The sequence below is a fragment of the Somniosus microcephalus genome, chromosome 22 (assembly GCF_052327205.1).
Source record: "Somniosus microcephalus isolate GS21.2 chromosome 22, FLI_Smic_1.0, whole genome shotgun sequence".
Taxonomy (NCBI): domain Eukaryota; kingdom Metazoa; phylum Chordata; class Chondrichthyes; order Squaliformes; family Somniosidae; genus Somniosus; species Somniosus microcephalus.
Window position 1 is genome coordinate 54,546,735 of NC_141008.1, and position 22,707 is coordinate 54,569,441.

General features: G+C 45.4%; 1 protein-coding gene across 1 annotated transcript in view; it reads right to left on the reverse strand.

Annotated features, from left to right (window-relative positions):
* LOC147102392 (multidrug and toxin extrusion protein 1-like) overlaps nt 1-9,943 on the reverse strand; it is a 79,022-nt gene extending 69,079 nt beyond the window's left edge. The window contains exon 1 of the mRNA XM_085964779.1: nt 9,604-9,943. Within this exon, the coding sequence (XP_085820905.1) occupies nt 9,604-9,750 (147 nt within the window). The 5' untranslated portion in view covers nt 9,751-9,943. The remainder of the gene's footprint in view (nt 1-9,603) is intronic.
* Between the last annotated feature and the right edge of the window lie 12,764 nt (nt 9,944-22,707).

The following is a 22,707-nucleotide window of genomic DNA, read 5'->3' on the forward strand; positions in this document are numbered from 1 at the left end:
CAGATAAACATGACCAGAAACCGTGACAACCAATGTCCCTGCAAGCTGCACTTTGTTCTGAGCGGCCTGTTTCTTTCAATCCCTCTATATTTCTGCGCATGTGCGGTATTTACAATGTAAAAGCCAGTGAGTGGCCGGCGCGGGACCTTTCCCATTAATGTGCGGCCACGCAGCTTCGAGGGAACATTAGTGACAACAGGAAGTAAGGTTTGTGAACAGGAAGGGCACGCCCTGCACAAGATTGTGAATACGATGTAGATCTTTCAACTGTACCTGAACTAAAGAATGGAGATGGACCCATATTGGTTTTGGATACAGGCTTCACACAATTGCGTAACATATACTCAACCAACAATACCAAACGCAGATCGACTGGTCATTCATTTCATCTGTTTGTGAGATCTTGCGGTGTGAAAATACAGCGGCCATCACCGCACTTCAAAGTAATTTCCTTGCTCAAGAGTTGCTTTGAGAGTTTTGAGAGACTTGCTAAATACAAGTCATATTATTATCTTTCCTGTGGTGTAACATTAATCTTAGAATACCTTTTAGCTATTTCTGGCCTCTGACCGAAACCAAAAATCTATCAGCATCAAAGCTGCTGTTTCAATATTCCATCCTCCTCCTACCTCAACCTCATTAGGGGACCATAGTTTGGATTTATCTAGGGCATTGAATGTTTGAATCCGCAATGCCTTTTCTTAACGCTCTCCTGGTTTCAGCACAGCAGGTGTGTGAACTCCAAGCACTGGCTGTCCATCATCCTCACTAGATCTGACATTCTGATTGCATGGTACTGCAGACACACTCTAAACACTGGCACTGTGTGCCACTTTCATTTAAATCAGGATTTACTTGTACTTCTTGCAATTTAGTATACTGTATTCACTGCTCATGATGTGGTCTCCTCTACATTGGGGAGGTCAAACGCAGATTGGGCGACCGCTTTGCGGAACACCTCCGTTCAGTCCGTAAGGGTGACCCTGAGCTTCCGGTCGCCTGTCACTTTAATTCTCCGCTCCACTCCCACTCTCACCTCTCCGTCCTCGGCCTCGTACACTGTTCCAATGAAGCTCAACGTAAGCTCGAGGAACAGCACCTCATCTTTCGATTAGGCACTTTGCAGCCTTGTGGACTCAACATTGAGTTCAATAATTTCAGACTATAAACCCCCATTTTTTTCAGGCGGCAGCTGTTGATGATTCTGCCATCCCTATTTGCAACATTTAATCTCTCCCGCCTTCCATTCTAGCACAGACCGTCCCTTCACTTCCTTCCTCCCCGCCCCCGCCATTTCCCTGCCTCCGCACCTGCTTAAAACCTGTTTCATCTCCAACTTTTACCAGTTCTGACGAAGGGTCACAGACCTGAAACGTTGGCTGTTTCTCTCTCCACGGATGTTGCCTGGCCTGCTGAGTGTTTCCAGCATTTTGTGTTGCTATTTCAGGTTTTCAGCATCCGCAGTATTTTTCTATTGTATTGTTATTCCCGCTGATTGTTTTACCCTCCCTCTATAGTTCCAAGCTTGTAGCAATTTTTCATGGAACTGACAGTCACTTTGGGCTGGATTTTACCTGTGGGTGCAGCCTAGGGGCGGGGCAGCTGCCTTCCAGGTTCGATCCCGCCCCCAACGACATCCGACGCACAGACGCTATTTTGTGTCAATTGGCCTCGTTAAGTCCGCCCTGCGGGCTTGCCGGCAAATTAGGAGAAAACCGGTGTCAGATGACGTCAGTTGATGACACGTCATTAAAGGGGCCACACTTAATTTTTTTTGACAGGTGTTTTTTCAGTGTTTGACAGCATTGAGGTGCTACAAACACTGACAATCACTGTACACAGGTGAGCCCTTCACCCAGGCTCTCCAGTGACTCCCTCCTTAGGCTAGAACAGATGGCAGCTGCAGGTGAGGTTACAGAAGCGATGTCACTGGTGAGAGAGGTTCTCCCAATGAGGTGGGACTACACAAACACTTCAAACCTTGTTACCTACAGAAAAGCCTAAATACATTAAAAATGATTTTCCCAACATTTTCTTACCTCAAACTCACCAGTGTACCCTTGGATCCTTCACACCACTTCTGCAGCTGTCATCAATGAAGAAACAATACAGTAGACCCACAGCACGCCACACTTACCCTGGCGTGGTGTCCGGATGTCGGGAAGCCCGCAGTAGACCTGTCAAAATTAGAAAAAGCCTCTTCACTGCCTGTTAACAAGCAGTTAAGTGGCTATAATCCTCTTCCCGCCGCTAGGTGTTGGGTCCATACGCAAATCGGGGGCCTGACACCCAGGAAGATTGTTTGGAGGCGGGTTGACAGCAGGTTCGGGACCCGCTGTCAATATTTGCAATTTTACTGGATGTCCCGCCTCCAAACCCGCCCCGAGCGCTGGCAAAATTCCCCCCTTTGTTTTTCACAGTTGTGTTGATCACATTAGTCCATTAAGATGTCCAATCAACTTCTTGACCGTATGTCTCCCAAAAGTCTGAATAACAAACTACATCTTGCCTTTAATGTAATAAAATAACTCAAGGATGCTTCACATGAGTGCTATCAAACAAAATTTTACATCGAACCACATAAAGGAGATATTAGGGTTAGGTGACCAAAAGCTTGGTCAAAGAGGTAGGTTTTAAGGAGGGCCTTAAAAAAGGAGAGAGGGGGAAAGAGGTTGAGGGAAGGAATTCCAGAGCTTGGGGCCTCGGCAGCTGAATTCAGTGCAAAATCCTGGCGAGCATTTAGAAGTGTAAGCCCAACTAATCGGTTTTCATTGGTCAAATTGCACAATTGACCAGCCCTGGCAAAACACCTGCTGTTTCTGTGTTCTTACAATGATTTTTACCCAAGCCAATTTGTAAGTTATAACTTGCCCAATGGTTTGTGGTTTGAATTCTCTCTTACCGAGGAAGTTTTGCAATAGCTGAAGGGATCAATGCTACATCTGGCAAACAGCTTTCCTTTGATGGCATCAGTTGTGGGGTAAGCCACACGTAAGAATTAGGAGCAGGAGTCGGCCCTACGGTTGATGTAGTCTACATGGACTTCAGTAAGGCTTTTGACAAAGTCCCACATGGGAAACTGGTCAAGAAGGTAAGAGCCCATGGGATCCAGGGCAATTTGGCACATTGGATCCAAAATTGGCTTAGTGGCAGGAGGCAGAGGGTGATGGTCAAAGGTTGTTTTTGTGACTGGAAGCCTGTGTCCAGTGGTGTACCGCAGGGATTGGTGCTGGGTCCTTTGCTGTTTGTAGTGTACATTAATATGAGTTAGATATAAATATAGGAGGTATGATCAGTAAGTTCGCAGATGACACGAAAATTGGTGGAGTGGTAAATAGCGAGGAGGGAAGCCTCAGGCTACGGGACGATATAGACGGATTGGTCAGATGGGCAGAACAGTGGCAAATGGAATTTAACCCTGAAAAGTGTGAGGTGATGCATTTTGGGAGGACTAACAAGGCAAGGGAATACACAATGAATGGTAGGACCGTAAGAAGGACAGAGGATCAGAGGGACCTTGGTGTGCATGTACATAGATCCCTGAAGGCAGCAAGACAGGTAGATAAGGTGGTTAAAAAGGCATATGGGATACTTGCCTTCATTAGCCGAGGCATAGAATATAAGAGCAGGGAGGTTATGATGGAGCTGTACAAAACGCTAGTTAGGCCAGAGCTGGAATACTGTGTGCAGTTCTGGTCGCCACACTATAGGAAGGATGTGATTGCATTGGAGAGCGTGCAGAGGAGATTCACCAGGGTGTTACCTGGGCTGGAGCGCTTCAGCTATGACGAGAGACTGGACAGGCTGGGGTTGTTTTCCTTAGAGCAGAGAAGGCTGAGGAGGGACCTGATTGAGGTATACAAAATTATGAGGGGCATAGATAGGGTAGATAGAGGGGAACTTTTCCCCTTGGTGGAGGGGTCCATAACCAGGGGGCATAGTTTCAAGGTAAGGGGCAGGAGGTTTAGAGGGGATTTGAGGAAAAACTTTTTCACCCAGAGGGTGGTTGGAATCTGGAACTCACTGCTTGAAAGGGTGGTAGAGGCAGGAACCCTCACAACATTCAAGAAGCATTTCGATGAGCACCTGAAACGCCATAGCATACAAGGCTACGGACCAAGTGCTGGAAAATGGGATTAGAATAGACAGGGCTTGATGGCCGGCGCGGATATGATGGGCCGAAGGGACTCTTTCTGTGCTGTATGACTCTATGACTCTATAACCCTCGGAGTGAAGAAATTCCTCATCTCGGTCTTAAATGGCCAACCCCTTATCCTGAGACTATGCCCCCTAGTTTTAGACACTCCAGCCAGGGGAAACAACCTCTCAGCATCTACCCTGTCAATCCCCCTCAGAATCTTGTATGTTTCAATGAGATCACCTCTCATTCTTCTAAACTCCAGAGAGTATCGGCCCATTCTACACAATCGCTCATCATAGGACAGCCCTGTCATCCCAGGGATCAATCTAGTGAACCTTCGTTGCACCGCCTCCAAGGCAAGTATATCCTTTCTTAAATAAGGAGACCAAAACTGCCATTTGCCTTCCTTATTGCTTGCTGTACCTGCATGCTAGCTTTCTGTGTTTCTTGCACGAGGACACCCAAATCTCTCTGAACACCAACATTTAAAAGTTTCTCACCATTTAAAAAATATTCTGTTTTTCTATTCTTCCTACCAATGTGAATAACCTCACATTTCCCTACATTATACTCCATCTGCCACCTTACTGCCCACTCACTTAGTCTGTCTATATCCCTTTGCTGACTCTTTCTGTTCTCCTCACAGCTTACTGTCCCACCTAGCTTTGTATCATCAGCAAACTTGGATACATTACACTCGGTCCCTTCATCTAGGTCATTAATATAGATTGTAAATAGCTGAGGCCCAAACACTGATCCTTGCAGCACCCCACTAGTTACAGCCTGCCAACCTGAAAAAGATCCGTTTATCCCTACTCTCTGTTTTCTGTCCGTTAACCAATCCTCTATCCATGCTACTATATTACCCCCAACCCCATGAGCCCTTATCTTGTGCAATAACCTTTTATGTGGCACCTTATCGAATACCTTTTGGAAATCCAAAAATACTACATTCCACTGGTTCCCCTTTATCTACCCTGCTCATTACATCCTCAAAAAACTCGAATAAATTTGTCAAACACGATTTCCCTTTCATAAAACCATGTTGACTCTGCCTAATCATGTTATGATTTTCTAAGTGATACCACTTCCTTAACAATGGATTCCAGCATTTTCCCTACTACTGATGTCAGGCTAACTGGCCTGTAGTTCCGGTTTTCTCTCTCCCTTCTTTCTTCAATACCGATGTTACATTTGCTACCTTCCAATCCGCTGTAACCGTTCTAGAATCTAGCGAATTTTGGAAGATCAAACCAATGCATCCACTATCTCTGCAGCCACCTCTTTTAGAACCCTAGGATGTAGGCCGTCAGGTCCAGGGGGTTTGTTGGCTTTTTGTCCCATTAGTTTCGCTAGTACTTTTTCTCTACTTATATTAATTACGTTAAGTTCCTCACCCTCATTAGACCCTTGGTTCCCCATCATTTTTGGTATGCTTTTTGTGTCTTCTACTGTGAAGACAGATACAAAATATTTGTTTAACATTTCTGCGATTTCCTTATTCCTCATAATAATTTCTCCTGTCTCAGCCTCTAAGGGACCAACATTTACTTTTGCTACTCTCTTCCTTTTTACATACTTGTAGAAGCTCTTACCACCTGTTTTTAAATTTCTTGCTAGTTTTCTCTCATATTCTATTTTTTCCCTTTCTATCAATTTTTTGGTCATCCTTTGCTGGTTTCTGAAACTCTCCCCATCCTCAGGCTTACTACTATTCTTCGCAACATTATAAGCTTCTTCTTTAGTTAATGCTATCGTTAACTTCTTTAGTTAGCCATGGATGGATCACTTTTCCCATGAAATTTTTGTTTCTCAATGGGATGTATTTTTGTTGAGAATTATGAAATATTTCATTAAATGCTAGCCACTGCTTATCTACCACCACAATTTTTTATCTATTTTTCCAATCTACTTTAGCCAACTCGCCCCTCATGCCTATGTAATTGGCTTTATTTAAGTTTAAGACTCTAGTTTTGGACTTAGGCAAGTCACTCTCAAACTTAAAGTGAAATTCTATCATATTATGATCACTCTTCCCCAGAGGATCCTTTACTATGAGATTGCTAATTAACCTTGTCTCATTACACAATACAAGATCTAAAATAGCCTGTTCCCTAGTTGGTTCCATGACGTATTGTTCTAGGAAACTGTCCTGAATGCATTCCATGAACTCGTCCTCCAGACTACCTTTGCCAATTTTATTTGGCCAATCTATATGAAGATTAAAGTCCCCCACGATTATTGGATTTCCTTTGTTACAAGCTCCTACTATTTCTCGATTAATGTTCTGTCCAACGGTATAGCTACTGTTAGGAGGCCTATATACTACTCCCACCAGTGTTTTCTGCCCCTCGTTATTCCTTATCTCCACCCATACTGATTCTACTTCCTGATCTTCTGAGCCAAGATCCTTTCTCGCTACTGTCCTTATGTCATCCTTTATTATCAGGGCTAACCCCCCCCCCCCACTTTTCTATTCTGCCTGTCTTTCCGGAACGTCAAGTACCCTGGAACATTTAGTTCCCAACCTTGGTCATCTTGCAACCATGTCTCTGTAATGGCTATTAGATCAAACCCATTTATCTCTATTTGTGCCACCAGTTCGTCTATCTTGTTACAAATGCTTTGTGCATTCAGATAAAGAGCCTTCAATTTAAAATTTTTTACCATTATTCCCTGCTTTGAACTTATTCTCTGCTGCACTGCTACCATTAAACCCTCTGTCCCTTTATGTCACACTCTGCTTATTTTTACCCAAATCGCGACACTGCTCTATTGCCTTGACCTTTCTTTTCAGATTTCTAAATTTCCCCTCACCTGACAAGCCCCCCCCACCCCCCGCCTTTTTTGTTTAAAGGCAGTCATCGTTGGCTGGATATATCCAAGTACACATGCGCAGTTAGGCCTTTTGCCTTAACAGCAGAAGCTTAAGTGTCCTCAGGAGATCCTCTTAGTCTGATACGACTGTACTTGGTCATGTCTCCAGCTGTCAGTGGAATATGCAATTTCAACAAAGAGAAATGACCTAACTTGGTAGAGTCCTCATCTAATGAGCGTCCTTCACCACACCGTCACATGATTCCGTTTCACAGGAAGGCCATTCAGCTCATCAACGCAAAGGACCCACGGCAACATCCAATTGTTTCTTAAATAATTCCAGGGTTTTCTCCTCTCTCTCTCTCTCTCTCTACCCAGATCCTCCATTCCACATGTTGAGCAACCTTTGTTTAGAGAGCTTTTTAATTGTTAAAAAAAAAATAGTTCTTGTGATGTGGCCGACCGTGGTCAGGCAACAGTTACTGCCCACCTCTAGTTGCCCTGAAAAGATGGTGGTGGACCTCGAGACTCTGCATTTTCTGAATTCAATCCTAAATCTTTACCACTTGGAACCCGTGTCCTCTAGTCCTTCTCTCACAATTTAAGTAATTTTTCAGATCTTCCTTTTCCATACCAAAACAATAATTCAAGGGTCAGGCAACACATACAGCCTTGCCAGTGTCACCCACATCCCATTAAGTAATAAGGAAACTATCTCCGTAAGAATCGCCTCTTAGTCACCTCCCTTCAAGGTTCAAAACGACCTCGGACACTGCAGCACTACCGCAGGCAAAAGGGTGTAATTACAGCATAACAACAGAGAATGCTGGAAAAACTCAGCAGGTCAGGCAACATCCGTGGAGAGAAATTAGAGTTGACGTTTCGGGTTGAAACCCTTCTTCAAAACTGGAAAGAAAATTTAAAAAAATCGAAGGCAAAGCTGCGATCGAACAAAAGAAGAAAAGGAGACAATAAAAGGTATTAGAAGCCAGATGAGATGGTAATGGGCCCGTGGAGACAAAAAGCAGCTGAGATTAGGTGTGAAGTGTACTGGCAGGATAAGGACAGCTGCCAGGTGAGAGAGAGAAACAAAAGTTGCATTGGCCCGGATTTTGTGGTGGGAATGTCAGCGTAAGCTCAGAAGTCCGGGATTTCAAGCACACGCGCCAAATCCCCCAACCTGACGTCTGTCAGCGTACACGCCGACAGACCATCCGCAACACCACCGAAAACCTCATTGCCGGCGCAGAGTTGGGCTATTTGCCCACCAATTTCATATGGAAATTTTACAGCTGGTGGAAGCAGGCGGTGGGACTGGTTCCACAATGGAAGGCGATATCTGAAATTTTAAAAAATGCTTTAAAAAAAAAAAAAAATTAACTGACATCCAGGAGCATTGAAAGCTTTAATGAGAAGCAATCCGAGTGTATGTTAAAGCTGCAGGTTTTAAAAAGATAACATTTACTTTTCATAACTTTCTGCTCAGGGCACAGTATTTGTTTAGAAGTGGGAATCACGAGTAACGCATCCCCACAATAAAAGCTAAATCTGTGTGTATTTTAAAGGCTGTAGTAATGAAGTAATATGGTAATTTCAATGAACGAAAGACGATGTGTTTACCGAATGGCGGAACGGGCCCACGCGATCCCGGGTACACTCCCACACAGGTTGTGTCCCTTGGGATCCGTGGGCCATTACGTTGCCCTCCTACTCGCAGCGCCAGACAGTGAGTTTACGAAGAGGGCCCCCATCGGGTAGGTTCACGCTCTCTCCGCAGGCCCGCGGAGTACCCCGGAGCTACGCCGCGGACCGCAATTTTTGGGCCATCGAATGACACAGGAATTACGGCACAGAAACAGGCCATTCGGCCCAACCAGTCCGTGCCTCCTCCACCATCCTCATCTAAATCTATCAGCGTAACCCTCTATTCCCTTCTCCCTCAGATGCTAGCCCAGCCTCCCCTTAAATGCATCAATACTATTCGCTTCGACCACTCCCTGTGGTAGCGAGTTCCACATTCTCACCACTCTCTGGGTAAAGAAGTTTCTTCTGAATTCCCGATTGGATTTCTTGGTTACTATCTTATATTGACGGCCTCTAGTTTTGCTCTTCCCCACAGTCACCCCTCAGCCTTCTCTCTTCAAGAGAAATAGATGCTTTTCTCTTTCCTGATACGTATACCCTCGCATTTCTGGTATCATCCTTGTAAAATCTTTCTTGCACCCTCTCCAGTGCCTCGATATCCTTTTTATAATATGGCGACCAGAATTGTACACAGTACTCCAAGTGCGGTCTAACCAAGGTTCGATTCAGGTTTAGCGTATCGCCTCTACTTTTCAATTCCTCTAGAAATAAACCCTAGTGCTTGGCTTGCTTTAGTTCTGGCCTCGTTAACCTGTGTCGCTACTTTTGGTGAGCAGGCAAATCCCATTATAAATTTGGAAAAGAAATGTTTAACAGAAATATTAAATGTGTGACTTTAAAATGGGGGGGGGGGCAGAATTATATTTGTAAGATTTAATACAATGCCCCCCCCTCCCCGACCCAGCTTCATCTGAGGACTGTCTTGACCCCTCATGGGCAAGGCCGTGGGAGATTGACCAGCAATATTAATTTTAATGCAATGATTTGGACTGGAAACTCACCACTGGCCCAGCCAGCCGTGAAAGCGCTCCCACCTCCTTCCAGAAATTGACAGCTGCTACACCGGTCAGTTTCCTGATCAATGAGCCCTCCAAGGTGCCCGAGGCCTGGCCAACGCCGCTGAAGGTTCCTTGTGTCGAATCGGCCATCTGTCAGTCCTTGCTCCTGTCTGCCTGCCTGAGCCGCTTCCTGCAGCTGGAGGGAGGAGGGTACAATCCGGCCCTGAGTGCGCTTGGACTTCAGAGCGGAAACGCGCTCTATTGCGGTGTCCCGGGGATTGCTCGGCTGGGGGGCTGGGGAGCTGGGGCAGCGGTCCAGGTGAGCTCAGGACTGCTCCACTCACCTGGCCGCCTCCACCACCGGGACTCGCAATTGGCTGCAAGCCGTGTCAATCACTCCTGTTGCATTCTCGGGCCCCGCCCCCTCTATCATTGCCCCCTCTATCATTTCCCCTCTATCATTGCGCCCCTCTATCATTGCCCCCTCTTTCATTGCTCCCTCTATCATTGCCCGTCTATCGTTGCCCCCTCTATCATTGCCCCCTCTATCATAGAAACATAGAAACATAGAAGATCGGCCATTCGGCCCCTCGAGCCTGCTCCACCATTCACTGCGATCATGGCTGATCATCCAAATTCAGTACCCGGTCCCGGCTTTCTCCCCATACCCCTTGATCCCTTTAGCCTTAAGAAATATATCCAACTCCTTCTTGAATATATTTAATGAATTGGTCTCGACTGCCTTCTGTGGTAGAGAATTCCACAGGTTCACCACTCTCTGGGTGAAGAAATTCCTCCTCATTTCTGTCCTAAATGGCCAACCCCTTATCCTTAGACTGTGACCCCTGGTTCTGGACTCCCCGACCATCGGGAACATCCTTCCTGCATCTAGTCTGTCCAGTCCTGTCAGAATTTGATAAGTTTCAATGAGATCCCCTTTCATTCTTCTAAACTCCAGCGAGTACAAGCCCAATCGACCCGATCTCTCCTCATACGTCATTCCTGCCATCCCAGGTATCAGCCTGGTGAATCTTCGTTGAACTCCTTCCATGGCAAGAACATCCTTCCTCAGATAAGGCGACCAAAACTGCACACAATACTCAAGGTGTGGTCTCACCAAGGCCCTGTACAACTGCAGCAAGACATCCTTGTTCCTGTACTCAAACCCTCTCGCTACGAAGGCCAACATACCATTTGCCTTCTTAACTGCCTGCTGCACCTGCATGCTTACCTTCAGCGACTGGTGCACAAGGACACCCAGGTCTCATTGCACTTCCCCTTCTCCCAATCTATTGCCATTCAGATAATAATCTGTCTTCCTGTTTTTGACACCAAAGTGGATAACCTCACATTTATCCACGTTATATTGCATCTGCCATGCATCTGCCCAATCACCCAACCTGTCCAAATCATCCTGGAGTTTCTCGGCATCCTCCTCACAGCACACACGCCCACCCAGCTTTGTGTCGTCTGCAAATTTGGAAACATTACATCTAGTTCCCTTGTCTAGATCATTAATATATATTGTGAATAGCTAGGGTCCAAGGACCGATCCCTGCGGTACCCCACTAGTCACTGCCTGCCACTCGGAAAAAGACCCGTTTATTCCAACTCTTTGCTTTCTGTCTGCCAACCAGTTCTCTATCCAAGTCAATACCTTGCCCCCAATCCCATGTGCCTTAACTTTACACGCTAATCTCTTATGCGGGACCTTATCGAAAGCCTTCTGAAAGTCCAAATACACCACATCCACTGGTTCTCCCTTATCTATTTTACCAGTTACATCCTCAAAAAATTCCAGTAGATTAGTCAAGCATGACTTACCTTTTGTAAATCCATGTTGACTTTGTCCGATCCTGTCACTGTTTTCCAAGTGCTCTGCTATTACGTCTTTTATAATGGACTCTAGCATTTTCCCCACTACCGATGTCAGGTTTACCGGTCTGTAATTTCCCGTTTTCTCTCTACCAACTTTTTGAATAGTGGGGTAACATTAGCTACCCTCCAATCCATGGGTACAGTTCCAGATTCCATCGAATGTTGGAAGATGATCAGCAATGCCTCTACTATTTCGAGGGCCACTTCCTTAAGTACCCTAGGATGTAGATTATCAGGCCCTGGGGATTTATCGACCTTCAATCCCATCAATTTCCCTAACACCATTTCCCTACAAATACTGATTTCTTTCAGTTCCTCCCTTTCATCAGACCCTATGTTCCCCGACATCTCTGGGAGGTTATTTGTGTCCTCCTTTGTGAAGACAGAACCAAAATATGTATTTAATTGGTCTGCCATTTCTTTGTTCCCCATTATAAATTCCCCTGATTCTGACTGCAAGGGACCTACACTTGACTTCACCAATCTTTTTCTCTTCCCATATCTATAAAAGCTTTTATGGTCAGTTTTTATGTTCCCTGAAAGCTTACTCTCATATTCTATTTTCCCCTTCTTAATTAATCCCTTTGTCCTCATTTATTGAATCCTAAACTGCTCCCAATCCTCAGGTTTACTGCTTTACTTGCCCCGCCCCCTCTATCATTGCCCCTCTATCATTGCCCCCTCTACCATTGCCCCCTCTACCATTGCTCCCTCTACCATTGCTCCCTCTATCATTGCTCCCTCTACCATTGCCCCCTCTACCATTGCCCCCTCTACCATTGCCCCCTCTACCATTGCCCCCTCTACCATTGCCCCCTCTACCATTGCTCCCTCTATCATTGCCCCCTCTATCATTGCCCCCTCTATCATTGCCCCCTCTATCATTGCTCCCTCTATCATTGCTCCCTCTATCATTGCCCCCTCTATCATTACCCCCTCTATCATTGCTCCCTCTATCATTGCCCCCTCTATCATTGCCCCCTCTATCATTGCCCCCTCTATCATTGCTCCCTCTATCATTGCCCCCTCTATCATTACCCCCTCTCATTGCCCCTCTGTCATTCCCCCTCTATCATTGCCCCTCTATCATTGCCCCCTCTATCATTGCCCATCTATCATTCCCCCTCTATCATTGCCCCTTCTATCATTGCCCCCTCTCATTGCCCCTCTGTCATTCCCCCTCTATCATTGCCCCCCATCATTGCCCCTCTATCATTGCCCCTCTATCATTTCCCTCTATCATTGCCCTCTATCATTGCCTCGCTATCATTGCCCTCGCTATCATTGCCTCCTCTATCATTGCCCCCTCTATCATTGCCCCTCTATCATTACCCCCCTCTCATTGCCCCTCTATCATTGCCCCCCATCATTGCCCCTCTATCATTGCCCCTCTATCATTGCCCTCTATCATTGCCCTCTATCATTGCCTCGCTATCATTGCCCTCGCTATCATTGCCCCCTCTATCATTGCCCCCTCTATCATTGCCCCCTCTATCATTACCCCCCTCTCATTGCCCCTCTATCATTGCCCCTCTATCATTGCCCGTCTATCATTGCCCCCTCTATCATTGCCCCCTCTAATCATTGCCCTCTATCATTGCCTCTCTATCATTGCCCCCTCTATCATTGCCCCCCTCTATCATTGCCCCTCTATCATTGCCTGTCTATCATTGCCCCCTCTATCATTCCCCCTCTATCATTGCCCCTTCTATCATTGCCCCCTCTCATTGCCCCTCTGTCATTCCCCCTCTATCATTGCCCCCCATCATTGCCCCTCTATCATTGCCCCTCTATCATTGCCCTCTATCATTGCCCTCTATCATTGCCTCGCTATCATTGCCCTCGCTATCATTGCCTCCTCTATCATTGCCCCCTCTATCATTGCCCCCTCTATCATTACCCCCCTCTCATTGCCCCTCTATCATTGCCCCTCTATCATTGCCCCTCTATCATTGCCCGTCTATCATTGCCCCCTCTATCATTGCCCCCTCTAATCATTGCCCTCTATCATTGCCTCTCTATCATTGCCCCCTCTATCATTGCCCCCCTCTATCATTGCCCCTCTATCATTGCCTGTCTATCATTGCCCCCTCTATCATTGCCCCTCTATCATTGCCCCTTCTATCATTGCCCTCTATCATTGCCTCTCTATCATTGCCCCCCTCTCATTGCCCCTCTATCATTGCCCCTCTATCATTGCCCCCTCTATCATTGCCCCCTCTATCATTGCCCCCTCTATCATTACTCCCCTCTATCATTGCCCTCTATCATTGCCCCCTCTATCATTTCCCACCCTTGCAATCATCACCTCCCCCACTCGTTCAAATCCGCATTCGTGTGCTCCCTCTCCTTCTGTTTCTCAACACGCCACAGCTGAACACTGCTACATGCAAAAAGTTAACGATTCATGGTATGCTAATGTGTTCCTTTTGCAGGATTTCTCTGCAATAAAATATTTTTAAACTAGACAACATGCAAATTCTATCAGAATAATGAATGTTTAATGATTATCTCTAACAAGCGAGCATCTAGCCACCTCCCCATGACATTCAACAGCATTAACATCGCCAAATCGCCCACCATCAGCATCCTGGGGGGTCACCATTAACCAGAAACTTAACTGGACCAGCCACATAAATACTGAGGCTACAAGAGCAGATCAGAGGCTGGGTATTCTGCGGCGAGTGTCTCACCTCCTGACTCCCCAAAGTCTTTCCACCATCTACAAGGCACAAGTCAGGAGTGTGATGGAATACTCTCCACTTGCCTGGATGAGTGCAGCTGCAACAACACTCAAGAAGCTCAACATCATCCAGGACAAAGCAGCCCGCTTGATTGGCACCCCATCCACCACCTTAAACATTCACTCCCTGCACCACTGGCGCACCGTGGCTGCGGTGTGTACCATCTACAAGAGGCACTGCAGCAGCTCGCCAAGGCTTCTTCGGCAGCACCTCCCAAACCCGCAACCTCTACCACCTAGAAGGACAAGGGCAGCAGGCGCATGGGAACACCACCACCTGCAAGTTGCCCTCCAAGTAACACACCATCCTGACTTGGAAATATATTGCCGTTCCTTCATCATCGTTGGGTCAAAATCCTGGAACTCCCTCCCTAACAGCACTGCGGGAGTACCTTCACCGCACGGACTGCAGCGGCTTGAGAAGGTGGCTCACCACCACCACCTTCTCAAGGGCAATTAGGGGTGGGCCATAAATGCTGGCTTTGCCAGCGACGCCCACATCACATGAATGAATAAAAAAATGGGGGCCATAAATATAACAGAGTCACTAATAAATCCAGTCGGGAATTCAGGATAAACTTCCTTACCCAGAGAGTGGTGAGAATGTGGAACTCGCTACCACAGGGAGTGGTTGAGGTGAATAGCATCGATACATTTAAGGGGGAGCTAGATCAACACATGCGGGAGAAAGGAATAGAAGGATATGAAGACAAGGTGAGATGAAGTAGATCATGGGGCATAAACTCCAGCAGAGACCAGTTGGGCCAAAAGGCCCGTTTCTCTGCTGTAAATTTGATGTAATTATTGTTGCTTTTTTAAAAATTCGTTCCTGGGATGCAGGCGTCGCTGGCAAGGCCAGCATTTATTGCCCATCCCTAATTGCCCTTGAGAAGGTGGTGGTGAGCCGCCTTCTTGAACCGCTGCAGTCCGTGTGGTGAAGGTGCTCCCACGGTGCTGTTAGGGAGGGAGTTCCAGGATTTTGACCCAGCTTTATGTTGTAATCATGTTGGCTTGTGGCCAGGGTAAATGAGGAAGTTGCAAGATGTAAGCAGAGTCCTCGAAAGCCTTTGCACTACAGTGACAAACAGCAGATCCTGTTAATGTGTGTTGATAGCTGTAATTGTTTGTAGTATTGCCAATCAGTGAACCCGTCAGTGAAAGCTTTACGTCTGATGCAAGCATGCCAAGGCTGATTTATTTGCAATGACTGTTTCCATTTCTTTTGTTCTATAAATAATAATCTGTTCCAACTACAGCAGGTATACAATGTACATCATGTTCATGTCACAGAAAACAATGACAAGACTCTGTCAGTTGGTTATCGGTGTCAACACGTGCAAACGGAAATAGTCATTTGCAGAGGCCCCCAGTCCTCCCTGAATGCATAGAACCCTCGCTGGTTTTCCTTGGATTTCCAACCAATCCAATCCAATCTGACCTCTCAACGAAGCTCCACCAGGCAGATCAGATCGTCTTTTGATCCACATCCAAGAGGCCGTTCACCGGTATCTCAAACGGCAATATGCAAACACTGACCCTAGGACTGAGCCAATGGGAATGGCCGCAAGCAGAAGGCTGCAGTCGCAGATTGGCATCCCACCTCTCAGTCAAAAAAAAATCCAGACTCGATCTCGGAACAAATACATTTTATTCAGCGCGGCTGATTCTACCCAAGGGCATATCCTATCCAAAGAGCTAAATACTAACGTTGGCCCAAAGCCTCCTTCAATAAAAGATGTGTTGCAGAGTTATGCTGAACGCAGCAATGCTTTGGTAAATGGAATTGGTTCATCTTGAGGTTAGCTCTTTAAAAGATTGAGTGGCTGAACGGAACAGTTTTGTGTGGTGGGTAGCTGCCTCGTAATGAACTTTTCCTACCTCTCTAGTGATCGTCAGATATTTGATCAAAGCACCGAACAGATAACGTTTAGTTTAGGCTATGATGAAAGCATGCCTAATATTTTTCATATACATTTATATGGTGTAAAAAGCTCTACATGCAAGACTCTTAATTAGATAGATGGCACATACAATGAGAAAGTATGTAACGAGTCAATTACCCTTTGTAAGAACGTCTTCAAATTGAGCATAAGAGTCTGTGGGCTAAAAATTCAGTTTGGGGCGCCAAGCTTGCCTGGGCGCCGGAATTACCGCTGCGCGCGGAGCCACTTGCGCCATCGGGATATTCAGTTTCAGCGCCCCAAGTGGAAGCCGGCCGCTAAACAAGGCTTTAGGCGCCCCGCTTGGGGCGCTGAAACTGAATATCGGCGCGCAAAGTGCCGCAGCGCCACACGCTGCGGCACGGCACGCTGTGGTACTGCAGGCCTTCCTCCCACTGTTAAGGGGGAGGTGCCTGCAACAGCGCGATCCCCGCTCGCGAGTGCCGGCAAATGAGCCCGGCACCAAGGAGAAGTGCCGGGCTCTCGGGAAACAGCCGGCAATGCCACGGGGGGGGGGGGTGTAGGCCGGGGACGGAGGTGCGGGCAGGCGGCCGCCGAAAAAGTGGCCGGCCGCACCTCCACCTTAACTCGCCCCACTACCGCCACAGGTAGGCCCCTGTGTACCGGTCGCTATTTGCGGCCAGCGTGGAAGAGGCGGGCGCTACCTAATATGGCGCTCGGGGCGGTAGCGGGGCGCTGCGCACACCGATGACGTCATCGGTGGCGGCGCAGCGCTACAGGCTAATGCCGCCATTAGCGCCCCGCTAAATATCGCGGTGGTTGTGGCCAGAGGCGCTAAAGCCTCTGAGTGGCCTCTTTGGGCGCAAACTGGTGGCGCAAGCAAGTGAATTTCTAGGCCTGTGACTTTGATCATGAAAATTCCGATATTTTGCACGGCAAAGTCAGTTGGTTTCAGCTTCTCATAAAGCTTTCTTTATTAGCTTATTCTAGCACTTCCCTTAAGAAGGGAGCAATTCCGAGCCTTTCTGAACAAGAAACAGATTTTGGAAAACCTTTTGTGCTTTTTCAAACTCCATGCCTTAATTTTCTTTGGTATCCAAATAAACACTTCTGTTAACATCTTTGATGTAGATATTGCTAAATGACCTTAACAGTAGAAAGAACAAATGTACCTTTATATCATGCCTTATCATGTTCACGATGCACGGCGCTGTCATTACAACTTTGGGATCTTACAGAGCTTCCACTCTTCACAACAATTTGCAATTCAAAAGCACCTTTAACACAGCAAAATGTCCCAAGGTGCTTCATATGAGCGTTGTCAAACAAAAGGAGATATTAGGACCGGTGACCAAGAGCTTGGTCAAAGAGATCGTTTTTAAGGAGCAACGTAAAGGAGGAAAGAGAGGCGGAGAGGTTTAGGGCGGGAGTTCCAGAGCTTAACCGTTTAACAGCAGTCCCATAAGTGGATCCTGTCCCCTATGATTGGGAAACTGTCCCATTTGTTTATTGAGCCCTTACAGAATTGCAATCCTGAGGGTTAAGAATGATCCGATTTTGAATAATCTGCTCACTATCTTTAACATCAAAATGGGAATATTAATAAGTAAACCGCTGGTTTGTGTTGTAAGAACATAAGAAATACGAGCAGGAGTAGGCCATTCGGCATATTGAGCCATTCAATGAGATCATGGCTGATCTTCTACCTCAACTCCACTTTCCTGCACTATCCCCATATCCCTTGATTCCCTTAATATCCAAAAATCTATCGATCTCTGTCTTGAATATACTCAATGACTGAGCCTCCACAGCCCTCTGGGGTAGAGAATTCCAAAGATTCACCACCCTCTGAGTGAAGAAATTTCTCCTCATCTCAGTCCTAAATGGCCGACCCCTTATTCTGAGACTGTGACCCCCGGTTCTAGACTCCCCAGCCAGGGGAAACATCCTCTCTGCATCTACCCTGTCGAGCCCTGTAAGAATTTTGTATGCTTCAATGAGATTACCTCTCATTCTTCTAAACTCTAGAGAATATAGGCCTAGTCCACTCAATCTCTCCTCATAGGACAATCCCCCCATTCCAGGAACCAGTCTGGTGAACCTTCGTTGCACTCCGTCTATGGCAAGTATATCCTTCCTTAGGTAAGGAGACCAAACAGGTACACAATACTCCAGGTGTGGTCTCACCAGGGCCCTCTATAATTGCAGTAAGATGTTTTTACTCTTATACTCAAACCCTCTTGTAATAAAGGACAAAATACCATTTGTTTTCCTAATTGCTTGCTGTACCTGCATGTTAACTTTCAGTGATTCATGTACAAGGACACCCAGGTCCCTCTGAACACCAACGTTTCCCAATCTCTCACCATTAAAAAAATACTCTGCTTTTCTATTTTTCCTACCAAAGTGGATAACTTCACATTTCGCCACATTATATTCCATTTGCCATGTTCTTGCCTACTCACTTAGCCTGTCTATATCCCCTTGAAGCCACTTTGCATCCTCCTCACAACTTACATTCCCACCCAGCTTTGTATCATCAGCAAACTTGGATATATTACATTTGGTCCCCTCATCCAAATCATTGATGGAGATTGGGAATAGCTGAGGCCCAAGCACTGATCCTTGCGGTACCACTAGTTACAGTCTGCCAACCCGAAAATGACCCGTTTATTCCTACTCTCTGTTTTCTGTCTGTTAACCACACTTCAATCTATGCTAGTATATTACCTACAATCCCATGAGCCCTAATTTTGTTTAATAACCTCTTGTGTGGCACCGTATCAAATGCCTTCTGAAAATCCAAATACACCACATCCACTGGTTCCCCCATATCTATTCTGCTAGTTACAATCTCAAAAAATTCTAACAGATTCGTCAAACACGATTTCCCTTTCATAAATCCGTGTTGACTCTGCCCAATCCTACTATTATTTTCTAAGTGACCAGTTACCATGTCCTTCAGAATAGATTCTAGGTTAAAGGAACTAAGTTATTTAAAATTAAATAGTAAGATAAACTACAAGATCAACTTGCATTCCTATTTTATGTGTATAGAAATATGTTTCAAAATGCTTTGCATTAAGGAGAAAAACAGTGTACAGCAAGCAAGAGTGAGAAAGGGGGAATTAGATAGGGCTCGGATGGGGGTGTTGAAGGCATGGTTTGAAGAGAAGTGTCCTAAGTAGAATTTTGAACGCAGGGAGGTGGGGTTAGAGGCAAATGGATTAAAGTAAGGAGTTCCAGAGGACAAGAGCATGGTAACCAGCATTGGCTGGGCCTATACTCATTGGAGTTTAGGAGAATGAGAGGTGATCTTATTGAAACATTTAAGATACTGAGGGGGCTTGACAAGGTAGGTGCAGAGAGGATGTTTCCCCTCATGGGGAAATCTAGAACTCGGGGGCATAGTTTCAGAATAAAGAGTCGCTCTTTTAGAACTGAGTTGAGGAGGAATTTCTTCTCAGAGGGTCGTAAATTTGTGGAATTCTGTGCCCCAGAGAGCCATGGAGGCTGGGTCATTAAATACATTTAAGGTGGAGATAGACAGATTTTTGCAAGACAAGGGAATGAAGGGTTATGGGGAGTGGGCAGAGAAGTGGCTTTGAGCCCAAGATCAGCCATGATCTTATTGAATGGCGGAGCAGGCGCGAGGGGCCGTATGGCCTATTCCTGCTCCTATTTCTTATGTTCTTATCATAGAGTGAAGGGAGTGGGAGACCAGGAGTAGCACAGCTGACATAGGCATGGCAGGTACATGTGGATATGTAAGGCTGGAGGAGATCACTCAGGTAGGGTGAGACAAGGGCATGGAGGGATTTGATAGCAAGGATGGGAATCTTGGAGTTAATTCAATGGTGCATGGAAACCCAGTGGAGTTTGGCAAGGACAAGGGTACTGGGAGTGTGGGGGCTCATCCATACAGACAGTGACACAAAGCATAAACAATTTGGCAAATATTAAAGGTATGATATCTGTATACATAAACACAAGAAATTCTGTAATGTCCTCAGATAGAATGTAAAAATGTTTGTAGATTCTAATAACAAACCCTTGTTTCTGCCACAAAAAATTCTATCAGTTTTATCTTCTAGTTTTGTCTCAGCGTATGGTATGGTATTACATTGTACCATTTTATCTCCCTCCATCAGGGAGTCAACTGAAGCCTTCAATCTAACCAAATACCAGCCTATGGCTACATTTGCTGCCCATTGACTATGAATCTAGCCCATGTTTTGGAAGAACTCCAACTTTTTTTTCAAATTCTAAGTTTTAACAATGACATTTCTGTTAACTTCTTTTGGAACAATATTTCACACGTGCGCACACACACGTAGATGTGTTATGTAGAAACCATTGTCACAAATACAATTATATATAGTTGACAGATATGAAGCCTTATGCTTGATTGCATCAAACATACCAAACCCTACAAGGGACCAATACATCTCTTTCATATCGAAGGAACATTACTGTTTCGAAAAAACACTGACCTTTAAGTAAATGGATCAAGCAATTCAAACTCTGTTACACTGGTTTAAGTATTATTAACACACTTGGTGTTGGTCCAGGCATAATCTTGTAGGGCAAAGGCAATATACTGCAAATGCTGGAAATCTGAAAAAAATCCAGTCTGGAGTCACATATAGGCCAGACATCCTTACCTAAGGGACATTAGTGAACCAGATGGACTTTTACAACAATTTGGTAATTTCATGCTCACTATTTCTGATACTAGCTTTTTATTCCAGATTTATTTACTGTAATTAATTTAATTTAAATTCCCCAGATGCTGTGGTAGGATTTGAGCTACATGTCCCTGGATCAATAATCCAGGTTTTCTGGATTGGATCATTAGTCCAGGTTTTCTGGATTGGATCATTAGTCCAGGTTTTCTGGATTGGATCATTAGTCCAGGTTTTCTGGATTGGATCATTAGTCCAGGTTTTCTGGATTGGATCATTAGTCCAGGTTTTCTGGATTGGATCATTAGTCCAGGTTTTCTGGATTGGATCATTAGTCCAGGTTTTCTGGATTGGATCATTAGTCCAGGTTTTCTGGATTGGATCATTAGTCCAGGTTTTCTGGATTGGATCATTAGTCCAGGTTTTCTGGATTGGATCATTAGTCCAGGTTTTCTGGATTGGATCATTAGTCCAGGTTTTCTGGATTGGATCATTAGTCCAGGTTTTCTGGATTGGATCATTAGTCCAGGTTTTCTGGATTGGATCATTAGTCCAGGTTTTCTGGATTGGATCATTAGTCCAGGTTTTCTGGATTGGATCATTAGTCCAGGTTTTCTGGATTGGATCATTAGTCCAAGTTTTCTGGATTGGATCATTAGTCCAGGTTTTCTGGATTGGATCATTAGTCCAGGTTTTCTGGATTGGATTAGCTAGTCCAGTAACATAACCACTATGCTACCATACCCCTGTAGCTTGGTAGCTTAATCTTTACCTCTATGAAGCATTCTCACCTTTGGGCTAATGCTGTGACACAGCTTTTTTTAATCCAGGGCTGTTAGCCAGTGTCAATATCTAACTGTCTTGGATAGGTGCTATGGAGGCTTGAGATAGTTGCTTCCTGATTGAGGCAATTCCAACATGTGGACATGATATTCCTTTTGAAGGATCCCAATGAAGGCTATGTTGATGCAGGCTACAGAGGACTGGCAATGTGGCAGCTAGAGGTCTGTTGAGCCAATTATTCACAAAAGTGGGCTGATTGGGAGTGCAGGATAATTGGGAGATTGGGTGAGGCCTCAGTGATGCACAGTGATGACTGAGTCTTAAAAGCATTGATGTTGATCACAAACCCATTGAAGGATTAGCATCAGATTCTTTTTGTACAAGAGGTTGGTACGGAATGAAAGCAACAAAAGTTAAATCATCTGAAAACAAGAGGTGAATAAATTGTAAATCAATGTGAAGAATATGCCCAGTCAAGCCTCTTTAATTCAAAATGGCAGCAGGAGGTTTCCAGCTTGGCTGGGAAAGGGAGAAGGCTTCTCTTTAATCTAGTGATTGAGGCAGGTCAATGATTCGAAGTGCACATTTATTTTTAGCCTTGAAGACAAAAATGGTTAATTGTTGGTTGTAGATTTGGAGCAACAAACTTATACCCCTGCTATTCTGTTCCAAACAATGCGCATTGAGCTATAACCTTTCATGTTATAATGTTATACTTAATTCGCCTTAGTATAATATTTGAAGACTTGCATTTCTATAGCACCTTTCACGACCACCGGACATCTCAAAGCGCTTCACAGCCGATTAAGTACTTTTTGAAGTGGAGTCACTATTATAATGTAGGAAATGCAGCAGCCAGTTTGCACACAGCAAGATCCCACAAACAGCAATGTGATAATGACCAGATAATCTGTTTTTAGTGATGTTGATTGAGGAATAAATATTGGCTCTAGGATACCGGGGAGAACTTCCCTGCTCTTTTTCGAAATAGTGCCATTGGATCTTTTATGTCTACCTGAGAGGGCAGATGGGGCCTTGGTTTAATGTCTCATCCGAAAGACAGCACCTCCGACAGTGTAGCACTCCCTCAGTACTGCACTGGGAGTGTCAGCCTGGA